At 38.7% G+C, this 23,968-nt stretch overlaps 1 protein-coding gene across 4 annotated transcripts in view; it reads right to left on the reverse strand.

Moving 5' to 3' along the window:
• Nucleotides 1–117: 117 nt before the first annotated feature.
• Nucleotides 118–23,968, reverse strand: part of ZFYVE26 (zinc finger FYVE-type containing 26) — a 51,200-nt gene continuing 27,349 nt past the window's right edge. For 3 of the 4 annotated variants that reach the window (XM_083348839.1, XM_083348837.1, XM_083348838.1), the window contains 21 exons: nucleotides 23,576–23,772; nucleotides 20,200–20,304; nucleotides 18,715–18,837; nucleotides 17,721–17,897; nucleotides 16,638–16,884; nucleotides 14,645–14,743; nucleotides 14,070–14,227; nucleotides 13,693–13,862; nucleotides 12,368–12,396; nucleotides 11,481–11,617; nucleotides 10,361–10,581; nucleotides 9,480–9,627; nucleotides 8,097–8,306; nucleotides 7,339–7,557; nucleotides 5,669–5,866; nucleotides 4,580–4,782; nucleotides 4,205–4,346; nucleotides 3,820–3,879; nucleotides 2,909–3,091; nucleotides 2,108–2,152; nucleotides 118–1,764 (listed from right to left, as the gene is read on the reverse strand). In XM_083348839.1, coding sequence (XP_083204965.1) covers nucleotides 1,555–1,764; nucleotides 2,108–2,152; nucleotides 2,909–3,091; nucleotides 3,820–3,879; nucleotides 4,205–4,346; nucleotides 4,580–4,782; nucleotides 5,669–5,866; nucleotides 7,339–7,557; nucleotides 8,097–8,306; nucleotides 9,480–9,627; nucleotides 10,361–10,581; nucleotides 11,481–11,617; nucleotides 12,368–12,396; nucleotides 13,693–13,862; nucleotides 14,070–14,227; nucleotides 14,645–14,743; nucleotides 16,638–16,884; nucleotides 17,721–17,897; nucleotides 18,715–18,837; nucleotides 20,200–20,304; nucleotides 23,576–23,772 — 3,281 coding nt within the window. In that variant the 3' untranslated portion in view covers nucleotides 118–1,554. The remainder of the gene's footprint in view (nucleotides 1,765–2,107; nucleotides 2,153–2,908; nucleotides 3,092–3,819; nucleotides 3,880–4,204; nucleotides 4,347–4,579; nucleotides 4,783–5,668; nucleotides 5,867–7,338; nucleotides 7,558–8,096; nucleotides 8,307–9,479; nucleotides 9,628–10,360; nucleotides 10,582–11,480; nucleotides 11,618–12,367; nucleotides 12,397–13,692; nucleotides 13,863–14,069; nucleotides 14,228–14,644; nucleotides 14,744–16,637; nucleotides 16,885–17,720; nucleotides 17,898–18,714; nucleotides 18,838–20,199; nucleotides 20,305–23,575; nucleotides 23,773–23,968) is intronic. The other variant, XM_083348840.1, reaches the window with a different exon arrangement.

The following is a 23,968-nucleotide window of genomic DNA, read 5'->3' on the forward strand; positions in this document are numbered from 1 at the left end:
TTTTTTTTAAATTTTAAGATGTTTACAGCGTGGTTTTGGTGACTTGGTTTCTTTCATTTGTTGAAATTTGTTTGTGGCTACATATTTAATAAAAAATGATATTACAGATCAAAACACTAACTTGCCCAAATTCTTTATTTTCTCAATGAGAGTTTAACACTTTTTTGTTCATTGGAAGTTTATAATTTCTCCATCGCAGTTTAGTACAGGATAGTTCACAGGACAGGTTTTGCTGGTGAGAAAGGGATCCTTTAAAAAATCCTAAAGAATCCAAGTAACTAACAATATAAAGTGCATAAAATGCAGTGCAAAGAGTGGACCCAACAATCACCTCAGTTTCCTCTCCCACACAAGTCGTTCCTTTCTTCCCTTTGGAAGGTATCGGTGAGAAGAGCTTGGAGATGAAAGTACAAGGCATGTTTCATACCCAGCTCAATAGGCAGTATAGCTTAACACAGAGGGAATAATGAATCCTGTTTTTTTCTTACTTCTGGAAGAAGTAATCAAAGTCACAGAAAGCCCAGTCAGACTATCTCCTGGGACTCATGGCAGTTGAGCTCAATAGACAGCAAAAGCAGATATTATAACTCTTAGATTCCTAATAGGATAATCCCCAAGATCCAAAAGATAGAAGCTAAATATAGCCCTCCCCAGTTACATAACCTCAAAGTTATTTCTGGCTGCCAAATCCAATGAATTAAGGATTACTACACTTGAAGGTGTGAAATATGGCTGTTGTTTCCCTGGAAAGGGTAGCTTAGACCGTTTGCTGAAATTAGTGGGAACGGATGATGTTCATCTACTTTTTTAAAAAAAAAACCCTCAAAGATAAAACCATCCTGAATAATATCTTACAACCAATACAATTTTGATAACAGTTTGAATTTTTCAACTTAAAAATGTCATCAATTACAGTCATATCCTCTTATACAGATCATGCTGTGGTCTCGCTGTTTTCTATATTATGTCACTGAAAGGACAGTGAGAACTTCAAAACTGTTTTGGGGAAGGTGGCAAATACGGGTACAGGTTCCAAGTGGGAACTACTATTCAAGTTCATCCATTTGTTCCTCCATTTTCTGTGTTAACTGGTTGTTTTCTTGCCTCAGACAGTAACAGGTGTAGGCTTACAGGCCTGTTAACTCTTATGCAATAGAACACCGTACCCATCTCAAAATGCTACTTGTTTCTTTATTGATTAGGCTGTAGCTTTGCAGTGTCGGGAATCACAAGCTGTTATTAAACTCTTTGTTGATGTGGGATTTGCATTAATAAAATAGTGTCTAACGGAGAGATATCTCAATGATCATAAAGTAAAAACACAGCTGAAGCAGCACTGAAAATATGAAGCATGTAAAGAATAACCCCCCTGAAGTAGAGGTAGTTAGTTGTCACTGCATCATGACTGGCACTTTAAGGAAGTTGGTTATTTCCCCCCCCCCTTTTGAATAAAGGCATTCAAGCAGCTTCTTTCCAGTTTGCAGCCATAACTGACTCTAGCACAATGTGACATTTTCCCTCTCTAGAAACAAACACCTCAACAAATTCTGGGAATCATTTCCTGGAATTTTGGGTAAGCCAGCTTCTTGGCTTAGTGTGATGTACTGAAAGCCACTGGGTGCAGATGGCCTGCACTACATGATCCCCACCATCCTCTGCCATTTGCCGTATGTGTTGAACCAACTGCACAGCTCTTATGTTTTCTTGTTTTACTGAGATAAGGTAGGCAGAACGTAGTTTATGGCATTTCAAGTATGCCTGAATCTGAAACAGAAAGAAAAATAATGAGGCTTGAAATTTAATAATAATAATAATAATAATAATAATAATAATAATAATAATAATAATAATAATAATAATAATAATAATAATAATAATTTTATTTATATACCGCCCTTCTCCCGAAGGACTCAGCGCGGTGAACAGGGCAAACATATAAAAATACAAAGATACAAAAGTTAAAAAAGAATTAAACACAATGCCCAAGCTAAAACAATAAATAAATATATTAAAAACAACAGTAAAATCCCAACCCATCCCCCATATATACATAAATATTTCCAAAAATTACGATATCCAGGGGAAAAAAATTCTTTATTTTACTCACTTTGTTTTCATCACTGTCCATATCCTGGATCAAATTATCCAACTCCTATATCCGAGCAAGAAAAATAAAAATGGTAGAAAGATCATGAGATGAACTGTTAAACATTGTTTACACTGTTATGGTTGCCTATACTTGCCCCTATAGAATGCTTTCAATTAGAGAATCAAGGAAGCAATTATAAATGAAGTCCTACCCACTGAAAAAAGATACAGTAAGCAGCTATTTCATTAGCTTTTATTGAATTATATGACTTAATTATGAGACTTCAGGGATGCCCACAGTTGTGGCATAAACATATACCTAACCCCTTTCCAAAATGAAGACATCCTAATTATCCTCATTTAAGCACTAGATGAGGTACTTGGGTATCCCATTAGCAAATTATAAATTTAAGACTAGAAAGATGACATAACTCATTCATTGGCTATGAAAGAATCACTAGCAAAGTGGGACTTATGGTTGGCTTTCTAAATATTCAATTTAGGAGAAAGAAAAAATATAACCGTGTCTCTTCCCTAACACTACAAGAAATATAAAAGTGTCTCCCTTTTTACGTTCGTTTGTATTTTAATGAATGATGTTAAAACCTAATAAAGATATATGTATATGTATATGTATATGTGTATATGGATCTTTGGTCATTCGGGTTTTTTCCCGCGTAGAGTTGAAGGTGTGGGAGCAACGTTTCAACGGAATCCCATCCGTCATCCTCAGGCTGGTGGCTGAGAAAACAAATATGTGTATATATTTATATAGCTGAGAAAATAAATATGTATATATATATATATATAGCTAAGTTACCTCCGCAGGGATAGAATCAAACTCATCCAAGCAACTGAGGATGACATTGTCCCCATCATTTTTATCTGCAGCTCCAGATTCCTTGATACATTTAATGAGCTGCCTGATCTCACTGTAGCTCTGCTGCTTCACCAGCTGCCTAGCCACTTTATTGTATATAGCAGCAACATCCAGCTGGAAGTCCTAAGAAGGTGGACAAAATAAGTATTATTTGAGAAAGATGATATACTGTATGTATAAATAAATTAGTTGATGTGTCAATCATTAAAACAAATAAAAACTGAAAGAATGATTTGGTTAACTTTTCTATACTTTATTTACAAAAGACACTTGTTAAAGTTTTGAAGTGTTTTCTGAGAAGGATAAAGGAAAAGAAATCAAGCTTGAGGACTTATTGGAAGGGATTAAAAACCAAGTTAAAAGTAAAGAGAAGAAATATAAAATTGGTTTATTTGATTAAGATTAAAATAGCTATGTGGTTATTATCCCTGATAACCCCTAATGGACTTTTGTTGATCAGGAATGAATGATGAGGTTTTAAGAGTTAAGAGATGGGATATGAGGAGAAGAGAGCTTGTGTTGTATTTTAAGAGAATGTGATAGGACAGATTATACTTGTGACAAAGAGGGAAGCTACTTCTTTATATATTTCTTTTTCTTTTCCATTTTTTATTTTTTTTTTCATTTTATTTTCTGCACTTTTTAATTTTTCTTTGTAACTCATATTTTTATTTTGTATTAGTTTTTATCTTTTCAACTGTAATCTTTAATAAAAGTATTATTAAAAATTCAAATAAATATCTAGAATTAGATAAAAATAATCTGAAATAATGCAGTGGTTTGCTTCAACTTATTTCAATGTCATGTGTAAAGAGTCAATGTTAGATATAAAGCTTCTTCATTCAAGATACCTGCAGTATTCTAAATGCAATCCCAAATCCCTCTTCAATGTTTTTGCCTTCCAACATGACCTGAAAAAAAATTGCAGCAGCAGAAAAAAAAAGAAAATGAAAAATTGAATGACATTCAAAGCCCCAGTGATAACAACGTGTTCTATTTTTTTCTGGATTTCAGCCTTAGAACTGCTAGGTTAAAATTCCAATGAAATACGGCTTCTCTGAGTCGTTGTTAATTCTTTCAAATCAAGATTCATAATGAAAATGGTATGTGACTTTTTTGGGTTAACTTGTATAAACAATCTACTATATGTTTTTGGTGTAGAATTCGCCAATCTGTGTTCAGTATTCCATTTCAATATGTAAAACCACACTAATAAATTTAAGTGTTACTCCATACCTTGCAAGCAACCTCAATCTTCATTTGATTGTTTCCAAACAGGGTAGGCACAGGTAAATCACCTATAGATAAAGATCCTGACTTTTCACAACGATGGAGGAATTTTGTTACTTCCATCTGAAGCTCAACTGTACTGATGTGCCTAATTTAGGGAAAATATGTTTCAGTGGATATTCTAATGAATAAATCCAAAGGAGAAATTTTAGATGAAATTCAAAACATGAATTAGAAACCCTCATTAAAGTTAGCCTTTCAGGTATGTCTGTGTGCTCTCACAGAAAAGTCCTGAATTATATCTTACTGCATTATTACTAAATAGTTTAATAACAAATGGTTGACTGATAAAAATGTTGTCCAACATTGTTTTGTTAATACCTTGATACATCAGGAGCAGACATTTTCTTGCGAAAAGAGCATGCAAATTTTTTTCTTCCTGAACTCCTAGAAACTTCTTGAAGGTAAACTTTAAGATGGTCTTTGACCTTTAAGAGCCATTTTTGCCTTTCTTTCAACTCAGTATAAGACTTTGCCTTGTCTGTGAAAAATCTAATGCACGTCATAGCAGCACGAACTTGATCCTGGAAAACAGATAGGCTTCAGAACACAAATGAAGCTTTCAAATTATATTATCCGGTCAGTGAGATGACATTTGGGCTATATATTAAAAAACAGGTTCTGGACTGGTTTTAAGTTTAGGGAGCCACTGCTTAACAGATTTTACTATACAGTAGAATATCTGCTCAGAAAACTGTACATACTTCATAGATACTATGTAGATACTATGTAGATACTTCATGCAATCCCATCTCCACTGTAAATACTGAGAAGGAGGAAAGTGATACACAGAACTCTTTGTAACTCATTCATGACATTGTTTATCTTTTTGTCCATTCCAAAAAAATCTATTTAAAGAGGAAAAATTCTAGAAGATGCTCAAAAGGAAGCCTCATTTGACTTTTGTCTTTTTAAATTCAGAGAATCCTCAGATATACAGGAATATGCATATATGAACTTACGGCATAAGTCCACCATTCATAAATATCTTCTCCACACATTAAATATTTCTGAGGCCATGAGACAACTTAGCCTTTAAATTGTTCATCTGCAGCAGTTTTTCCCCAACCTGAGGTAACCCCATCATCCACAGTATTTTTTTTTTACTGGGAATAGCTTTGAAAAATCCTTCCAAATAAACAAAAGTATACATTCTAAAAAAAGTAATATAAAATCTCCATTTTGTACAAAACAACAGTCCTGTGATGTGGATTAGGCTGAGGTAGACTGTCTTAAAGTCACCTAATTGGCTTTCATACATACAGGTGACCTACTCTAGAACTTCCGGTCTCCTGGTTGCTAGGCCAGCACCTAATTACTATAACTAACTGGCTAAGTGCTTAATTTTTTAAAATAAAATTTTCAGTAATTTTTGCAAAGTTTGTTATAGGAAGAAATTTCAATTCTTACCTTCATAAACTGCTGCACTTCATACAAGATATGGTAATAATTCTTTTTCTGCAAGTGTTTGCAGGCTGCAATGAGATAGACACCCCAGCTCTCTAGTCCTGGATCTATGGTTTCCAGCAAGTTCTCCAACATGTGAAGTTTTCCACTTTTATAACTTGGGATAAAGATGCCTTCAATGAATACATCTGGTGGACTTTCCTTAAACAGTAAAAAAAAACACCAAACCATTAAATCATCTATGCCATTACTCTGAGAAGAAAAGCTTACATGGGTCAGAATGTTGTTAGTTACATACTGTTCATAAACAGAACTCCATTTTTCTCACTATCAAAATGTTTTTTATGTGAACGTGAGCACAGCCACTGCTGAAACACTCCCAATTCAACATAATCTTAGATTTCAATCAATGAGTAAGTGTAATCCCAGGATACCTGCTGAGCATTAAGTAGGAGAAGCCTAAAAGAAGCAAGCTAAACAAAACCTTCTTCTGGTTTCTGTGAAGTTTCTGAAGAGTCTGCAGTTCTAACGGTGAGAAATAAAACTTCTCAGGCGATATGTCTCTTAGCACTTCTATTTGTTTTGTTATCTATTATGTATCTGCTTATAGCTAGAGCCGCCCTTTAGAAGGAGAGACATTTTTATGAAGTAATGGGTTCTCTCTAAGGTAGAAACCCAATTGCAGGGTTTCTTCCTAGATAATGACAACAAGATAACAAGATTCTCTGTTCTATATTTATTGTCAGCTTTTTTAGATAGAGTAGACCAACCAACCAATCAATCAAATAGGAACCACAGGAAAGCTAAAAATACTTTTATCGAGCTTGGCTATATCAACTTGCAAGTCAGATTCTTGTGGAACATCTCCTGCTTAATAGTTTGGTGACTTAGGTATCTGCTTCAGCTGCATTCAAAGGTTATCTCATTGTGCACTTGAAGAAGGGTTTAGCTTCTTTTGCCTAAGCCTTGAGGATGTCATAAAAACATATAACTCATTGGGGAAGATTTCCAAGATTCAACAGCAACAAACTAAATAAATAAGTTTCATCCTTCTAATATTATTTTTCATTCTATTCTCCAACACACTTTAACAGCTGGATTAGAGAAATAACAACAGGTAATAAAAACAGCACTAAGGGAAAGGACAGCTCTTACCAACTAGCTTCTTAATTCAAAATACTCTTTTAGACGAGCTTTTCTGAGATCGTCCAAGAATTTAAATTTATATGTGCGTGTGATTCCTGAAATATCTAAACACACGGGTTTTAGTTCAAGGAAAAGTGGTATCACCCAAAGAACTTTTATACCAATGAAAATTTGGGCAAACAAAAAGTTTGATTAAAACACATTTTTTTGTTATTTTTATTTATTTTCAGTTTTGTTGTCATTTAGACTGGTGTTTTAACAGAGTATGCTTAAATTGTTTAAGGATAACTGTAATTTTCAAGAGGTAATTTGATTTGAGTATAAGTTCAATAAATGAATAAATAAACACTTGATGGACTTGTTCCCCCCTCTCCCATTCCCACGGGTCATTCTCTAAGAAAATTGCAAGGTTTAACAAAAACAAGTTTATAACCAATGAGATTATGAAACATGTTCTGGTCAACTTACAGACATGGATTTATTTTCTAAGTCTTTAACCAGATTCAAGTAGAATGCAGTTTTCCTACCTTGTTTAACAAATGCAGCAGAGCTTCCCGCATACAATCATGCCTCATATAAAAACTAATGATTGCTAGATTGGTGCCATAATTGTGCAAATAAAAAAGACATTCTTGATAATAGCTGTTGTGTTGCATCTTCCCCTCTGGCGTCATCTCTAGAGAGAGGCTTCGTGTCCTCAGCGTTGCTTCCAGTTCTCTCAGAGTGGCAAAATAGTCATCATCTTGCTATTAACCGAGAGAATCAGAGGTCACAGGTTGAACTCAGAATATTTATTGACAGAAAACTCAAAGCATTTTTCTCCTTGAGGAAATGGGCCAGGTTCCCTACAACTGCTATGAACCACCCCCCCCCCCCAAACCCAGAGATCTGAAACTTTGTGAAGCAGAGCAGAAACTTCATGAGAAAAAGTGGTAGGAAGTAACTTCCTCATTCCCAAATCTCCCTGAATGGGAGATTTCTAGTTATTTTCTCTTAGGCAGGAAATCTGTCATATTTTGACAAACTGGCAGGTTTTAGTAATGAGCCATGCCTTGTTTTTATATTTAACTGGACATTTTTACTGTAATTAACAACTGATTAATCTGCTATACAGCTGATTAAAGCAAACATCCCAAGACAATTATTAAATTTTTATAACAGTCTTCCTCACATAGCTCATAGAAACACGCAGAAACAGTTGTTGTCTTGCCTTTTATCTTAACAACCTAATGAAGGCTGGATATTCAATGCTGCCCCTATCCCCTTAACAGGAGTACAACCTCACCACTGAAAGAATGGGTTTCACTGTGGTTTCTAAATACTGAAGTACTTCCTGGACCAGACGGGAACCCAGACTGAGCTGATTCAAGTCAAGAGGTGATTTTAAGCATCGACTGAACTTTTCTTTGGCAGCAGTCAGATTTCCAGCTTTAAGGCAAGCCATGCCCCATGCATGCCATGCTCCACCTGGGTCCAGACCAGTCTTGGTAGAAACCTAAAAACCAGGTTACCAAAAAGAAGATAAAATATATATATTTTATTCTTACTATGGTTAAGTTTTTTTAAAAAAAATCTAGACCAAGACAACTATAATAGCATTTCATAAGCACTGTCCATATATATCAGAAGTTTATACTTTTATGGATAGAACAAAAACCTATTGATCAGCATTAGAGGTACTTTTTGCCTAATAAAGGTTAGAAATATACAATTTTCTGTAAAAAGAAAAAAACACCACACTGAGAATTTCTGTTCAGAATATAAGGTTTACTTCTCACCCAAGAAGCATTTGTTTCATTGAAACGCTGATGGCAGAATACCCTTATTAAAAAAAGTAACTTTTTCAAGAGCATTAGGGCTAAGTCACAATTTATAGGAAAAGGACTGTAGCTTAGAGGCTGAGCGCATAGTAAAATCCCAAGTTCAAATTTTGGCATGATAAGGTAGAGGCAGGACAGCGTTCTGCAACAAGCTCCTAAAATTTCTGCCAATTAGTAAAAGAAAATACAAATTAGATGAACCACTAGAAAGATGAGAAACACAATTAATCATGACTGTCTGCATTATTAACAGTGGAAATCATACCACAGCCTTTTCCAGTCAGAATTAAGAGGACCCAGATTGGGAAAGGCTAGCCTAGAAAGTTAACTACTACTGGGATTGTAAAGTTTTCAGCTACTCAATTAAGTGAGTATAAATGATTATAAAGGAAGCTGATTAATAAATTATACCTGAATAGTAAGGAATAGCATGGTATCAGAAATTCAATCTTACAAAGTCTTTTCAAATATTGAGGAGATTTTGGATAATTTTACAGTTTAAGATACATAGTTCACTCTTAGCAGGAAAGTGATATCTAATACACTTTACAATTTATAATGGGACAATAAATGTCTTAAAGGACTTACAGGCCCAATTATTCCAAATAATATTTGATCAGTTAGTTGTATTAATCTATTTATTACTTTGTGGTAATAATTAGTTTTTCTTAATCTAGAATCAAAATCAAAACCTATTTCCAAGGCTGAAAACTTAATTCAAAATCCTTGATAGGAAAGAGAATGAAGTTAAAATTCTTTTCCATAGAGATGCCTTCCCACTAAGGATAGAAGTGTGTTAAGGAATCCATGGTCTATGCTTCACAATTACAGCGTTCCAACAGTGTTACCTCTACAGACAGTTGATAGTATTCTGCTTGCAAAAGTTGATTTCTTAGCCTACTAACTGCTGCAGGCTCTAATATCTGATCCAGAGATGGAACATGACGATAAGCAGCAGCTACTAAAATGTTCAACACATCCACCTTGCTGAGGTAACTGGTGTGGAAGAAAAAAGGGAAACAAATGAAAGGCATTTGATTCATTTCACTCAGTTTAGTTTTTGAAAGTTTCAATTGTACTTTAATTTCAAAAAGAAACTTGTAACTCAAAAGAGGCAATTTTTTTTCTTTCTCAGGCTATTTCCTGAAAACAGTTTATCCAGAGTAGCACACAATTAGGGCCTCACATCCTGATTTTATTCTTGTGAGAAGAAATCCCAGGTGCAACATTTTTTTTCATATTGGCTAATTTTGAGGGAATATTTTTCTAAAGAGGCAGCTATCTTTGTTTGTTTTCAGTCCAGAAAACTAAATATTCAGATTTCTTCTTAAGACTAAATATAACAGGATCCATTTTATTAGATGCATAGATGGTTCAGCTCTATAGCTCTTCAACATAAATATGTGCTAAAATCAAAACCCCGGGACAGATAATAGCAACTAAATTGGCTGAAAGTGAGCAAGTCAGTGTATTGTTTTGGTCTTTGTTCAAAAGTTTGCACAAATATATTCTGTCACATGGCAAAGCAGGTTTGGACGTTTTTAAAATATATAAGTCATAAACTCTGCACACAACACTTTATTATATTTAACAAAACAGCATAAAACATACAAGGGCATTATTTGTGGGACTACTTGTGATTTCTCTTGCAAAAAAATTGACAAAAAGGTTAATTAGGAACAAATCATTGCAATGAAAAGATTTTTCAGGAGGCCTACTGAAATCTTACCTGTCACAAAGAGCTAACTCCTGGCTTCTCCCAGCTTTTACAAACATCATTTTGGCACTGAAAAGCAACTGTTTCATGATATCTATGAGGAGACCAGCATCCACTTCAGGGTTTGCCAGGCTTCGAGACAATTTGCAGCAATAGTCTATCAACTGCTGACCACAGGCAATGCTGTCAGAATGCAGTTTGAAGATGGCAATACACAAGGATGCACTAGGAGCCTGAATATTAGAGCAGAGAAAGAAATAAAGAAAAAAGTGTGACTCTCTCTGCTTGTGGATGAAGCCAAAAGAGCTCCATAGAGATTAGGACTCAGTGATGGCGAACCTTTTAGAGACCGAATGCCCAAACTGCAACCCAAAACCCATTTATGTATCGGGTGCCGGATGGACATGGCCCATTGGGTGGGTGTGGCCAATTGGCTGGGTCTGGCCCATTGAGTGGGCGTGGCCCATTGAGTGGGTGTGGCTGCGGTGGTAATGGCAGACTGGATGGGACTAAAAAGTTCAATCAATCAATTCCAACTTTGCGAGAGCTTTTTTCCACCGCAAGAAGTTGAAATTGATTGATTGATTGAACCTTTTTTTTTGCACACGGCGGCAGAGGCCTAAAGCGAAAACGGTTTATAAAACCCAGCTGAAGGCCTAGGACTGGGGCGAAGGCACGGGTGCCCACAGACGGGGCTCTGCATGCCACCTGTGGCACGCGTGCCATAGGTTTGCCACCACAAGGTTAGGTGGAACAAGTCATGAGACAAAGCCCAACATAGTAACAGAATATTCTCTACTTTAAAAGGCAAGGAAGTAATCATTTTTTACTCTAGATTCAGAGAGATGGGTATCTTTGTCTATTGTCAATAATCCATCCACATATCTAGTTTACTCCCACCTCAGTCCAGATGGATCTTAAGACACTTTACAAAAAAATAAAACATAATAAACCAATAATCAACAATATTCAACTATTCTGCAATGCAATAATCTAGAGATCTGGCAAATCCATTGTCCACTCCTTGAAAATTATCGTTTCTGTAATTTCCTAAAATCTCAGTAATGTCCCTTGTTCTTTTCTACCTTTCACAGGAGACCACAGGAAAAGCAATTTAGGAGAACTTACTTACCTGTTCATAAAAGAATTCACTGCGCACCATTTTATTGTCTTCTTCCATCAAAGAAAGCTGCCATTCAAATTCTGCTGGCTTTGGTATTTGTACCACTGCAGAGTAATCTGGGCATTCAATATCAGAAGATATGACTGCTATGAACAGGAAGAAAAAACACACTTTAAGACGAGCTCAGGTTAAGAAACCACATTCCACAAGCAGCTCGGCAATCTGGGGGAAGAATACACCTTGATAGGAAAGTAACTTGGCATACGGTATTTCTTTACTTCAACATTAAACTTTTATATTTTTTTCACCTATTGCAATGGGCATATTTTTTATTGCGTATTTCAAAAACTCCGATCCCCCGACAAACTCTGCCTTTAAAAAAATCTGAGTTTGACATGAGCGTTGTATTTTTCATGTTATTCCAGGAATAAAACACTAAAAGGGACATGATGGCTAAATTCTTAGCATTTTTTTTACTTCATTACTGACTTTACTGATCTAGTGACAAAAATGCAACCTGTTGCTATTTCTCTTGAGTTTATTCTGATGACATTTTCTTGCACTATTTTGTTACTAGCAGCATTGTTATTATAGCATTTATTTGGTTAGTGGTCTCTGTGTAAAAAGTATTTTTAGACTAAGGGAGGGATCTTTAACCAAGTGTAAAGAATCATATCTCAGCTTTCTGACCTTGAAATATTTTTAGGAGGCAAGTAGTTTAAGTAATATTTTCATCCATTTTATTAGTCCTGCAGCAACATAGAGTAGGTTTACAATTCTATTACAATGGAGTTGTTAAAATGCAACAAGGTTCTTTTTGCATCTTTTTTTTGTTACTTATGGGCAGGTACCAGAGAGAGATGTAGAATTATGAACATCTCCTTATGTGTTCTCACCTTCTTGATTTTGATCCTCTTCATTGGAACTATTAAAAAGAAAAGAAAGATGCTTCACATCCATTCTAATAAGTTTGGAACATTTATAAAATTTGAATCCCGGAGTTAGTAGCTAATGAAATTAAACCACATGTTTTTCTTACATACTGATTCCTTCACTAAAGAAAACTCCTGGCAATTAAGACTATATAAAGGCCATGAACACAGCAGCTCTCCTGGGACCATCATAGGAATTGTTTGAAGATTATCCTCTAGTTCAGTGACACCAGGGACCAGTTCCATGGAGAGAGGTTTTTCCACAGACCGGAGGGGGCATGGTTTCATATGCTGCCTCCATGCCACTGATAAGGCTTTATTTGCGCAGCCCAGTTTCTGGCATGTTGCACCCCAGTGCCTGTCCACAGACCGGGGGTTGGGGACCCCTGCTCTAGCTGAATGCACAACCACTAGAGCAGGGGTGTCAAACTGCCGGCCAGTAGGCCGGATGCATCATAGCGAAACTGCACCCATCCCATTGCAATGGCAAAAAAAGTCACCATATGTCGCGATGTCAAGTGACGTTGCAAGTTTCACACCCCTGCACTAGAGAAAGCAAATACATGTACCTCTTTTAATTGTTTGCATTGTCCTATTAATAGTTTCTACTTAAGTAGAAGGGGAAATGTCTGCAGGTTTGTTAACAGTAATCAACTAACCAACTTCACACTATAATTCAATTTGCCTCAAGCTGAAGAATGACTGTATAGATGTTTAAGAGAATATTTGTACTGTCACTTTTTATTTTATGTCAGAAGGGGAGAGTACTGTAATATTTTTACTGTTTTATGAATTAATCTTGTTAATTTGTAGTTTTGTGTCCATTCAGATTGTCTCAGAAAAGGCAAGACAGGATTTGTACATAAATAAATATATTCTGGGAAGAAGAGATCTCTTTTCATGATTCTAACATTCTATCAGTGGACGCATAAAAAAGCCTCTAAGATGTTCATTCTTCTTCTTTGCCAAGCTCTTAAACAATGCCCATTTTATTCATGAATTATCAGAACCAATATTCACAAATCAAACCAAAAACAAAGGAAAAATGTGAAGAGGTATGTTCCTGCACAAAATGTAACCATTTAAAAAATAACAAAAAAGCTAATTTTTATAAACAACAATAAAAACAACAGTTTTTTCCCCAAAACCCAGTGCCTTATAAACTAAAGTCTGCAGAATCCCTTGACACTAGAGTCATCAGGAATTAGGGAATCTGCTATAAAACAGGTTCTCACACTGAGAACTATTATTTCAAAGAACAGAAAGATGTGAAAAAATTCTTTACACACATTTCTGAGTTATTGGATGAAGTTGTTGAATAATCCTTGTTGAAATAACTGTAGCACTGATCACACACACGAGCTGGGTTTTCCTTACAAGCTTCCACAACCATTCTCTTGGTAGAACAGGAACTGCACACCAGTCGCCCACAACGTCTGCAGTGATGCCTTCTATTAAACTGAGACATAAAAGAAGACATTTGAATGAGCAACAGTAGTCCTGTGGTTACAGTTTAATCCATGTAAGAAATCTAATCTTGGGATCTTTTGTAAGCAGTGATCATTCTGACTGAAAAATGCTATATAAAGTTCTCCAAAGACATTAGATAAATATTTATTCGAGAGCTTTTGTTATACACTCGCACCCAGTTCTGAAATTCAATTACCATTGTAAAGCGTTCTGTTTTGCAAACCATGCATGTGACTTCAGTGTCATCTGGGATCCACTGCTGTTTTGGTGGGGGCTTCTCTGGTGGCACAAAGTCCTGCGCAGAGGCAGCTTGCTGGAGATTTTTCTCTCTCGGGCTGGAAGCATGCGCTGTATCTAAAAGATACAGAAGAGGCAAACGAAAGCCAATGTAAAGTTGAATTGCTGCTATCATAAGGACCAGATAATGCATTGGATGTTCTATTACAGAAGACATTGTCCTTAAAAATTCTGTGCCAACAGAAAGAAGACTCAGCTCTCCAATCATATAAGATTGTCTTGCAGACAATATATGCTCCATCAGGAAGGCACTGATATTTATTTGAATGGAAGAGTAGGTTTTCCTCCAAATCAATCTTTAAAATGTTTTTTAAAAAACACAGGAAGTGTGACAATAGAAGCAAACTTTTTCTCCTTAAGGCCTTGGGATTACAGCACCAGATTGTATAAAAAGCTATATTTTTTCCTCTACAGTCCTAAAAGCAAAGAGAAAAAGAGAAAGAAAAGAGTTTGGGTGTTAAATCTTTCTCTCACCAGGAGAACTAGCTGGAAAATGCTCTGTTGACTCTGACTTAGTTAAGGTATCAGATTCAGATCCCCGACACAAGCTCTCTTGAATCAGAGTAAGAGAATCTAAGACAAAAAAGAAAATGCTGTTAAGCAATTTATATTCATCTGTAAAGATTAGATAAACTGATTCAACAAACAATTGCTCAAACTTGTTCAAAAGCTCATGTGACAGAAGTGACTAAAGATTTTGTACAGATTGCACATAAATAAGATAAAATAACCTTGTCACTTTTTTCTGTGAACACATGGGCACACACTAAAAAACCAAATTCTGATAGAAGAAAATACATAACCATACACATACATGCACACATACATGATACACACACACACACACACACGCATACATATGCATACACACACAAATAAATTAATCAAATCTATGGTTTAGATCTGCCTCCAAGAAGTAATAATAATAAGATTGATGTGTAGGGATTTCTATATACTTTTTAATGCATTGTTTCCTAAACATTCTTTAGTTTTAATTTATGTCTTTTGGTTTTATAAATGCAGGCTGTGCTATTTAAGAAGCAATAACAGTTGTCAATTCTGCTGCAATAAAGGTAGCTGTTTCAAAGAATACGAGATAGAATAAGTATTAGTTTCTATATCAGGTCCCAGCACCTATTATAATTTTCTCAATTTTCAGAGTAGTTCACATGCCTACTCAACTATCGTTGAGAGCTTTGTGTGATGAAGCCCGTTCTGCAAGGTTTTAAGATTGAGTAAAGTGGCTCTATGACAGTTAAGGAGCACGTAAACCAATTGTTTTCCCATACTAGTCAAATCAAGGTACTAGTAATGGTGTTCAAAGCCCTACATGGCAGGGGTCCAGAGTACCTTAGGGAACACCTGCTGCCGGCATCAACTTCCCTCCGCCCTGTGCATTCCCACAGAGAGGGCCTCCTCAGGGTGCCACAGGTCAGAGAATGTCAATTGGTGGCCCCCAGGGGGAGATCCTTCTCTGTGGGCGCCCCGGAGCTATGGAATCAGCTACCGGTTGAGCTCCGGACGGCGCCCGATCTTTGCTCCTTTCACCGCGAGCTAAAAACATACTTTTTTGAACAAGCTGGTCTGGCCTGATGGGGGACTGGGGGGGTTGTTATTGTTATTTTATTGGGGTTTTAAGATGTATTAATTGTTTTTAGTATATGGGCATGTATTAATTATTTTTTAACTTTTGTAATCCTGTATTTTTATTCTTGCCCTGTTCACCGCCCTGAGTCCTTCTGGAGAAGGGCGGTATAGAAATATTATTAAATTAAATTAAATTAAGTTTCCTTCGTCCAGTGTGCTCCCACAGGGTCTTCTCAGGGTGCCTCCGGTAAAAGATTGCCAGCGGGTAATGCCCAGGGGGAGGGCCTTCTCAGTGGGTGCACCTGCCGAACCAGCTGCCCATGGAGCTCAGGACTGCCCCCGACCTCCGTTCATTCCGCTGGGACCTGAAGACCTGGCTCTTCGAGCTCTCTGGCCCAGGCTGAGAATTTTAATTTTAATTTTAATTGGGGTTTCTACTCTTTCAGGGATTGTTATAATCTTTTTAATTGTTTTTAATTTTTGTATTTCTTGTTTTAATTCCCTGTAAACCGCCCTGAGTCCTTCGGGAAAGGGCGGTATACAAATCCAAATAAATAAATAAATAAATAAATAAATTATGAGGATTTTTATCTTTAGGATTAAAGTGGGAAAAATAATCTGGGTGAAGAGAAAAGTCTGACTTATTTAACTTTCTGCAATGGAAGGCAGAGAACAGCAATACTAATGAAACAGAAAACTTGGGGGGAAAAATGAACCATGAGTATGGAAAAAAACACAAATGTGGTTCTCTCTGTTTGCTCTCTATACGTTAACAGTTCTGAAAATAGAATGAAAAGCTATCTGTGGGTTTCCAGCGGTGCCATAAAGACTTGGTTTTTCCACCATCACTGATGATGGAAGATTTTCAAAACGTGATCACCTGATCTCTTCTCTTTTAGAGAAAATGGAAAGTCAAGAGCTTTTCCAGCATAGTAGGAGAGCAATGCGTCGATGTCTTCTGTGCTGAAGCCTATCTTCTGACCAACCAACAGCTGGTGCAACATCTGCACAGCCACAGCTGCCCAGTCCACTTTCATGTTCATCAACAGCTGTTCCAGCATGAGCAGGGGCTTGCAGGAGAGGTGGGAATAGTTAGATCGGGAAGGCTCAGGAAGAGTCAGCAATACCTTGAAAAAGGAGAGAAAGTAATACAGTGTCTTGATTTGATTTGATTTATTATATTTATATGCCGCCCTTCTCCCTAAGGACTCAGGGTGGCTCACAACAATAAAAACTAAAAAAAGAACATGAAAATACAAAATTTTAAAAAAGAATTAAACAGTAGGTATGTTCAATACATAGTAATTTAACCCCATAAAACCAAATTTAAAACCATAGTCAGTCCAGGCCCGATTGTTGAAACATCCATGTTTTCAGGTCACGGTAGAAGGATCGAAGGTCGGGGGCCATCTGCAGCTCCGGGGACAGTTTGTTCCAGAGGGTCGGTACACCCACAGAGAAGGCTCTCCCCCTGGGGGTCGCCAGCCGGCATTGCCTGGCCGAAAGAACCCTGAGGAGGCTGACTCTGTGGGAGCGAACCGGGCGATGGGAGGATGACAATGGCAGCAGGTGGTCTCGCAAATACCCCAGGCCTAAGCCATGTAGGGCTTTAAAGGTAATTACTAGCACCTTGAATCGCACCCGGAGGACAACCAGAAGCCAATGAAGCTCGCACAGGAGTGGAGTAACATGGGAGTATCGAGGAACTCCCATAAGTACCCGCGCGGCTGCATTTTGCACCAGCTGAAGCCTCCGGGTGTACTTCAAGGGCAGCCCCATGTAGAGAGCGTTACAGTAATCCAGGCGAGAAGTGACAAGGGCATGGGTGACCATGCATAGGGCATCTTGGTCCAAAAAGGGGCGCAACTGGCGCACCAGGTGAACCCGTGCAAAGAACTTGCAACTCAAGAGCAGAGAACAACAGTTGTACAGCAAGCTCTTGAAATTGTTCTCTGCTACTTACCTTGGATCCCACGTAAAGAGCTTGAATTTCATTCTGGCGCATAACTGTCAGGTGCTGGTTGAAGTATGTTGTGAGATAATCCGCAAGAAAATGAGAAGCTGCTAAGCTAGGATATGTATCAAGACACCGTTCACTTATGACAAACTGAATGTCTGGATCATCTATCCTTTGCAAGAGCTACAAAAATATACACACATATACATGTGAAATAGATTTTAATGGACCATATCAAGACAATATATTGTGCTGCCTAGACAGATCTACCTTATCCATTTCTAAGACAATCACTTTTAAAAGTCTTACACAGTTTGGGCAATAACTTCTGCCTTAATCAGTTTCCTCCACCATCTCACAACTACTTGAAGCAAATTCTTTCACCCTCCTGCATGCATACTATGACTAGTTCGTTAGAGTTATGCTGCAAAATCAAAATAGTTAATACACATTCAAATTGTTTCTTTGTAAAAATAACAATGTATATACAAAGAAAATCTAGCAAAATTGACTCATACACACACATACACACACACACACACAAACACACAAATAGGTTATGGATTAAAACATATCTGCATCTATTGCTACCTAATTGAGACCACAATTCTCTCTAAGGACACATGCCAAAATAAGCATAGTAAAACTAAGGATAGTTATTGCCAATAACTGTTGTGACTGGTCATCAAGCATATTTCATTGCCCCAAACGCTTGCATTTCTCTCTGCTTGTAGCATTACCAGTTCATAATCACTGTCATAAACCTTTATCTCCGAGATTCATCGCTCTGAAAATTAGCTCAATATTTTGCCTTCCTAATGAAATATTTACAAATTGCTCAACGTCTTAGGGCAGCATAGCAGCAAACTCATCCTGCTCCATATCCAAAGTCAACATTTTGGCCTTTGAAGAAAGAAACAAAGCAGCACCCCATCTTAGAAGCGGATGCCCCTTTTTGGCACAAAAGGAAGAATCCTGGAATACCTGAGAGACCAGTTACCTGGAGAGCTTTTTCCATATCTCCCATTTCCAACAAATGAAGGAGGTGCTCCTGGTGAAGGCTGATCAAATGATCCCTTGGGATAGAATATAAGCGGCCCCATTCTTCACATAGTTCATAATCCTGCAATAAAAATAAAGAGCACTTAAAAGACTGGGAGACTGGAGGCTAAAACATATAGGGAACGGCTGCTGGAATTGGGTATGTGTAGTTTAATGAAGAGAAGGGTGAGGGGTGACATGATAGCAGTGTTCCAATATCTCAGGGACTGCCACAAAGAAGAGGGAGTCAAGCTATTCTCCATAGCACCTGAAAGTAGGACAAGAGGCAATGGATGGAAACTAGTCAAGGAGAGAAGCAACCTAGAACTAAGGAGAAACTTCCTGACAGTTAGAACAATTAATCAGTGGAACAACCTGCCTCCAGAAGTGGTGAATGCTCCAACACTGGAATTTTTAAAGAAGAGACTGGCCAGCCATTTGTCTGAAATGGTATAGGGTTTCCTCCCTGAGCAGGGGGTTGGACTAGATGACCTCCAAGGTCCCTTCCAACATTATTATTACTACTGTAATTTGAAAAGTGCAAAACCAAAAGTATTTGGCAAGGCTATCCATTTATTCTGCAGATGGCCTTCCCCTATCCTTCACTTGTACCTGATGGGACCTCCTGTTCCTAGACAGCATGCAGACCAACCCAACTGGATTTAGAATGATGAATGCTCAGTGGGTTAGGACGCTGAGCTTGTCAATCAGAAGATCGGCAGTTTGGCGGGTCGAATCCCGAGTGCCGCGTAACAGAGTGAGCGCCTGTTACTCGTCCCAGCTTCTGCCAACCTAGCAGTTCGAAAGCACGTAAAAATGCAAGTAGAAAAATAGGGACCACTACGGTGGGAAGGTAACAGCGTTCCGTGCGCCTTTGGCGTCTAGTCATGCCGGCCACATGACCACAGAGACGTCCTCAGACAAGCGCTGGCTCTTCGGCTTTGAAACGGAGATGAGCCCCTAGAGTTGGAAACGACTAGCACGCATGTGCGAGCAAACCTTTACCTTTTATTCCTCTAATTGTTAAAGTCATGGTAAAGGTCAGACTCTCTACTCCTGGCAACTCCCTAGATCAATCCCTTCAGTTTGCTTGCCAAGTTTTCTTGAAAATGGCTTGCCGCTATTTTCTTCTCAAGGCTGAGAGAGGAATGACTGGCCTAAAATCGTCCAGCTGGCTTTGTGCCCAAGGTAGGGCTAGAATTTATGATCTCCCACTTTTTAGCCTAGTGCGTTTAATCGCTACACTAAACGACTTCCTTAGTTCTTTTCTGCAACAGAATTGTTATATGGGCTAAAGAGAAAGCTCTGCCCTTTGCCTTTTTTAGAAACAGTTGACCACAGTAAAGAAAAGGATGCTAAAATAAATGGAATTATTGCCGGACAGAGAATACACGAGAACAAGCCTCTAAGAGAAAAGTACTTAACACGGCTGCAAATGTCCTACCTTTGCTTCTAAAATCATTGCCACAATGGCCTGGGGATCTTCTGTACAGGTCCTCTTCAGATCTTGCCAGTCATGCCAGGTGTGGACAGTCTGTAGTCTCAGAATCTGATAATTCAAATCAAATAAAACTGAACAAGCACTGCCATAAAAATTATTCTGCAAGGCTGGCGAGTACGTGGATTTCTTTATTAGTTAAGTTAGTCTCTTCTTACAGCTTCTTCCAAAGTTCTGTTACCTCCAGAGCTGTCAGGTTCAAGAGATAAGGAGCCTCTGGTCTCTCCTTTTCAATGCAAATAACCTTTCCATTCTTTCAATGCAGTTAACCCTTCACTCTCCCTAATCAGATAACCAGCTTCCTGTTCCCATCAGTAGGCTTAGCGCATGCAGTTTGGGAAGCAGAGAACACCCCCCCATTTCATTCATACTCATACGAATTCACAGATCTCAGCCTCATGATCAATTGCCTTGGCACTGCACCCTGGCTCCAGATCTGGGGGGGGGGTGAGGGGGGGGCGGGGAGCCGAGTACTATGAACTTGAGTGCTAAAGAGTGCTACATGGGGCTGCCCTTGAGATCCACTCGGAAGCTTCAACTGGTGCAAAGTGCAGCGGCAAGGACACTCTTGGGAGCCTCCCGATACTCCCATATCACACCTCTCCTCTGTGCGCTGCACTGGCTTCCAGTTGCCTTCCGTGTGAAGTTCAAGGTGCTAACAATGACATACAAAGCCCTACATGGCATGGGTCCGGACTACCTACGGGAGCACCTTCTGCCAATGTCAGCACCCCACCGTCCTGTGCGCTCCCACAGAGAGGGCCTCCTCAGGGTGCCACCGCTCAAGGAATGTCGGCTGGTGGCCCCCAGGGGGAGGGCATTCTCAGTGGGTGCGCCAGCCCTCTGGAACAGCTTACCAACCGAAATCCGGATGGCCCCCGACCTCCGCACCTTCCGGCGCGACTTAAAAACTTACCTGTTCCAGCAGTCCGGCCTGGCCTGATAGCTCTAATTGGGGTCCCAGTTTGTTTTTTACTATTGTTTTATTTTCACTATTGTTCATTCTGTATACCTACCTTATTCTGTACACCGCCCCGAGTCCCTCGGGAGAAGGGCGGTTTATAAAAACAAACAAACAAATAAAGAAAGAAAGAAAGAAAGAACCCAGAGTTACAGACATCTTATGATTCAAGTGCCTCTCCTGCCACTGTCTGTCATGGCTGATCCGAATGGGACTTCCCCTGTGTGAATATGTTGTTCCTACCGCTTAATAAAGTTGTATATGTTGCTGCTGTAATCCAGGCATCTTTCGTTCATTTTATCTACATAGTCTCTCCTAGTGGGGAGCTATTGCCTTTCCACAAATAGGCACCTAGGCTCAAATTTTTATTTCTTTCAAAACGACAGCTGAACAGCTGCTCCGGGAATAAGTCTAAATTAGAAATGAGCAACTTCTCATAAGCAGAAATAGTTATCACTAGGATTTTTTTTAGTAGTACCATTGGTGTATATTACATTCTCCATCCATAAATATGTATATCAACTAAATCTGACTGCAAGAAAAAAGGAGACAAGAAAACGAAGAGGGAAGAGTGGAACTGTCCCCTGTCCCCCTCACTGAAACCCACCCCCCTCCAACCCAGAGATCTTACCAAGTAATAACCAAATAATTTCTACTACCTTCAAGGCTAATATGAGAAAAACAAGGAAATTGCATCTTAGGGTATTTCGTTGTTCAAGAAAATAACTTCTTGAAGGACACATTAGAAGCACAAAATTAGAAATATGCATTCTGGCCAATAATACATCTAAGTGTTGAAACAGTGGCTTCCAATCACTGACTTATTACAGTCAATCCCTCTTACTCAACCCAGCCAACCTCACAGGATTGCTACTGTGGGGAAAATTGGAGGAGTTACACCACCACCTTGAGCTCTTAGAGAACAGGCATAAATACTCCAACACAGACCTTGTGGAGAGCGCTTGCCAGGTTTTCCCTTTAATAGGAAGCAAGCAGACTGTAGATAGAGTAGCAGTAACTAAATAATATTGAAGAATTATTCTGAAGTAAATGCTAGTGGAGCGGATACCCAGCCACCACAGTCTCTGCTTGGTCAAACCCAGTTCACTCAAGGTAACCGTGTTTATTTTGTATACCGGTCTAAGGAATCTCCTTGAAGAACTAATATGTGTATGTTTATTCTGCCTTTTTCCTTTTCTAGTGAAGTGTTTAATAACCATTGTCCTTTTTTTATGAAATCGTATTAACTCTCTTCAGCTTCTTGGCAATTTTACTTGAGATAGTTACCGAACAACCTCTTCTCCACGGGCTCTAGAAAGTTTACGCCCAATAAAGTTTACGCACCAAAGAACAGATGCCTCAAGTATAGGGAACGGTTGCTGGAAGATCGGCAGTTTGGCGGGTCGAATCCCGAGTGCCGCATAACAGAGTGAGCACCTGTTACTTGTCCCAGCTTCTGCCAACCTAGCAGTTCAAAAGCACGTAAAAATGCAAGTAGAAAAATAGGGACCACTACGGTGGGAAGGTAACAGAGTTCTGTGCACCTTTGGCGTCCAGTTATGCCGGCCACATGACCACGGAGACGTCCTTGGACAAGCGCTGGCTCTTCGGCTTTGAAACAGAGATGAGCACCAGCCCCTAGAGTCAAAAACAACTAGCACGTATGTGCGGGGAACCTTTACCTTTTACCTTTAGTTTAACGAAGAGAAGAGCAAGGGGTGACACAATAACAATGTTCCAATATCTCTGGGGCTGCCACAAGGAAGAGGGAGTCAAGCTATTCTCCAAAGCGCCTGAAGGCAGGACAAGAAGCAACGGATGGAAACTAGTCAAGGAGAGAAGCAACCTAGAACTAAGGAGAAGCAACCTAGAACTAAGGAGAAACTTCCTGACAGTTAGAACAATTAACCTGTGGAACAACCTGCCACCAGATGTGGTAAATGCTCCAACACTGAAAGTTTTTAAGAAGAGACTGGACAGCCATTTGTCTGAAATGGTATAGGGTTTCCTGCCTGAGCAGGGGGCTGGACTAGATGACCTCCAAGGTCCCTTCCAACTACTACTACTACTTCTACTACTACTACTACTACTACTACTACTTATTATTATTATTATTATTATTATTATTATTATTATTAATTATTATTATTTTCCACATTCATCTCAAAAATGGAACAAGTGCATGATGAGCAGCAGACGAGGCAGTCAGGCATGCTTCTCAAAATCGAAGGAGCTTTGATGCACACACACACACACACACACACACACACACACACACACAAAGTTATTTCCACATTCAGCAAGAGAAAAGGACACAGGAACTCAGAGAAGTACTCTATCCCAAATGCGATGCCTCTATACCTTTTGATAAACTTGAAGCTCCTTGATCTTGCCCTGCAGATCAAATTTGAGATCTTCAATTACTTCGGGATCACAGGCACAATAAGCTAATATTTCCAGACAAGCCTCCAGAGGCCATCTATCTAACAACTGAAGGGCCAATCTGCTCCTCAGCACGGCATCTCTCACTGGAAACAGGTAGTGCCACCCATCCTCATCTGAAAAGGAAGCATTTTTCAAAGACAGAAAAGCAGACTCAGGGCATTTTAGCAATGAGGGATAAACCTTGTAATGAATAACCTAGAACCAGGAAAGCAGTAACAATTATTAGGAACACAGAAAACTTTCTTACACAAACCACTTGCTCATGTGTTTAGTTTTGGATGCAGGAACATCTCTATTCCTAAAGGTTTC

The sequence above is a fragment of the Vipera ursinii genome, assembly GCF_947247035.1.
Source record: "Vipera ursinii genome assembly, chromosome: 1".
Lineage (NCBI taxonomy): Eukaryota > Metazoa > Chordata > Lepidosauria > Squamata > Viperidae > Vipera > Vipera ursinii.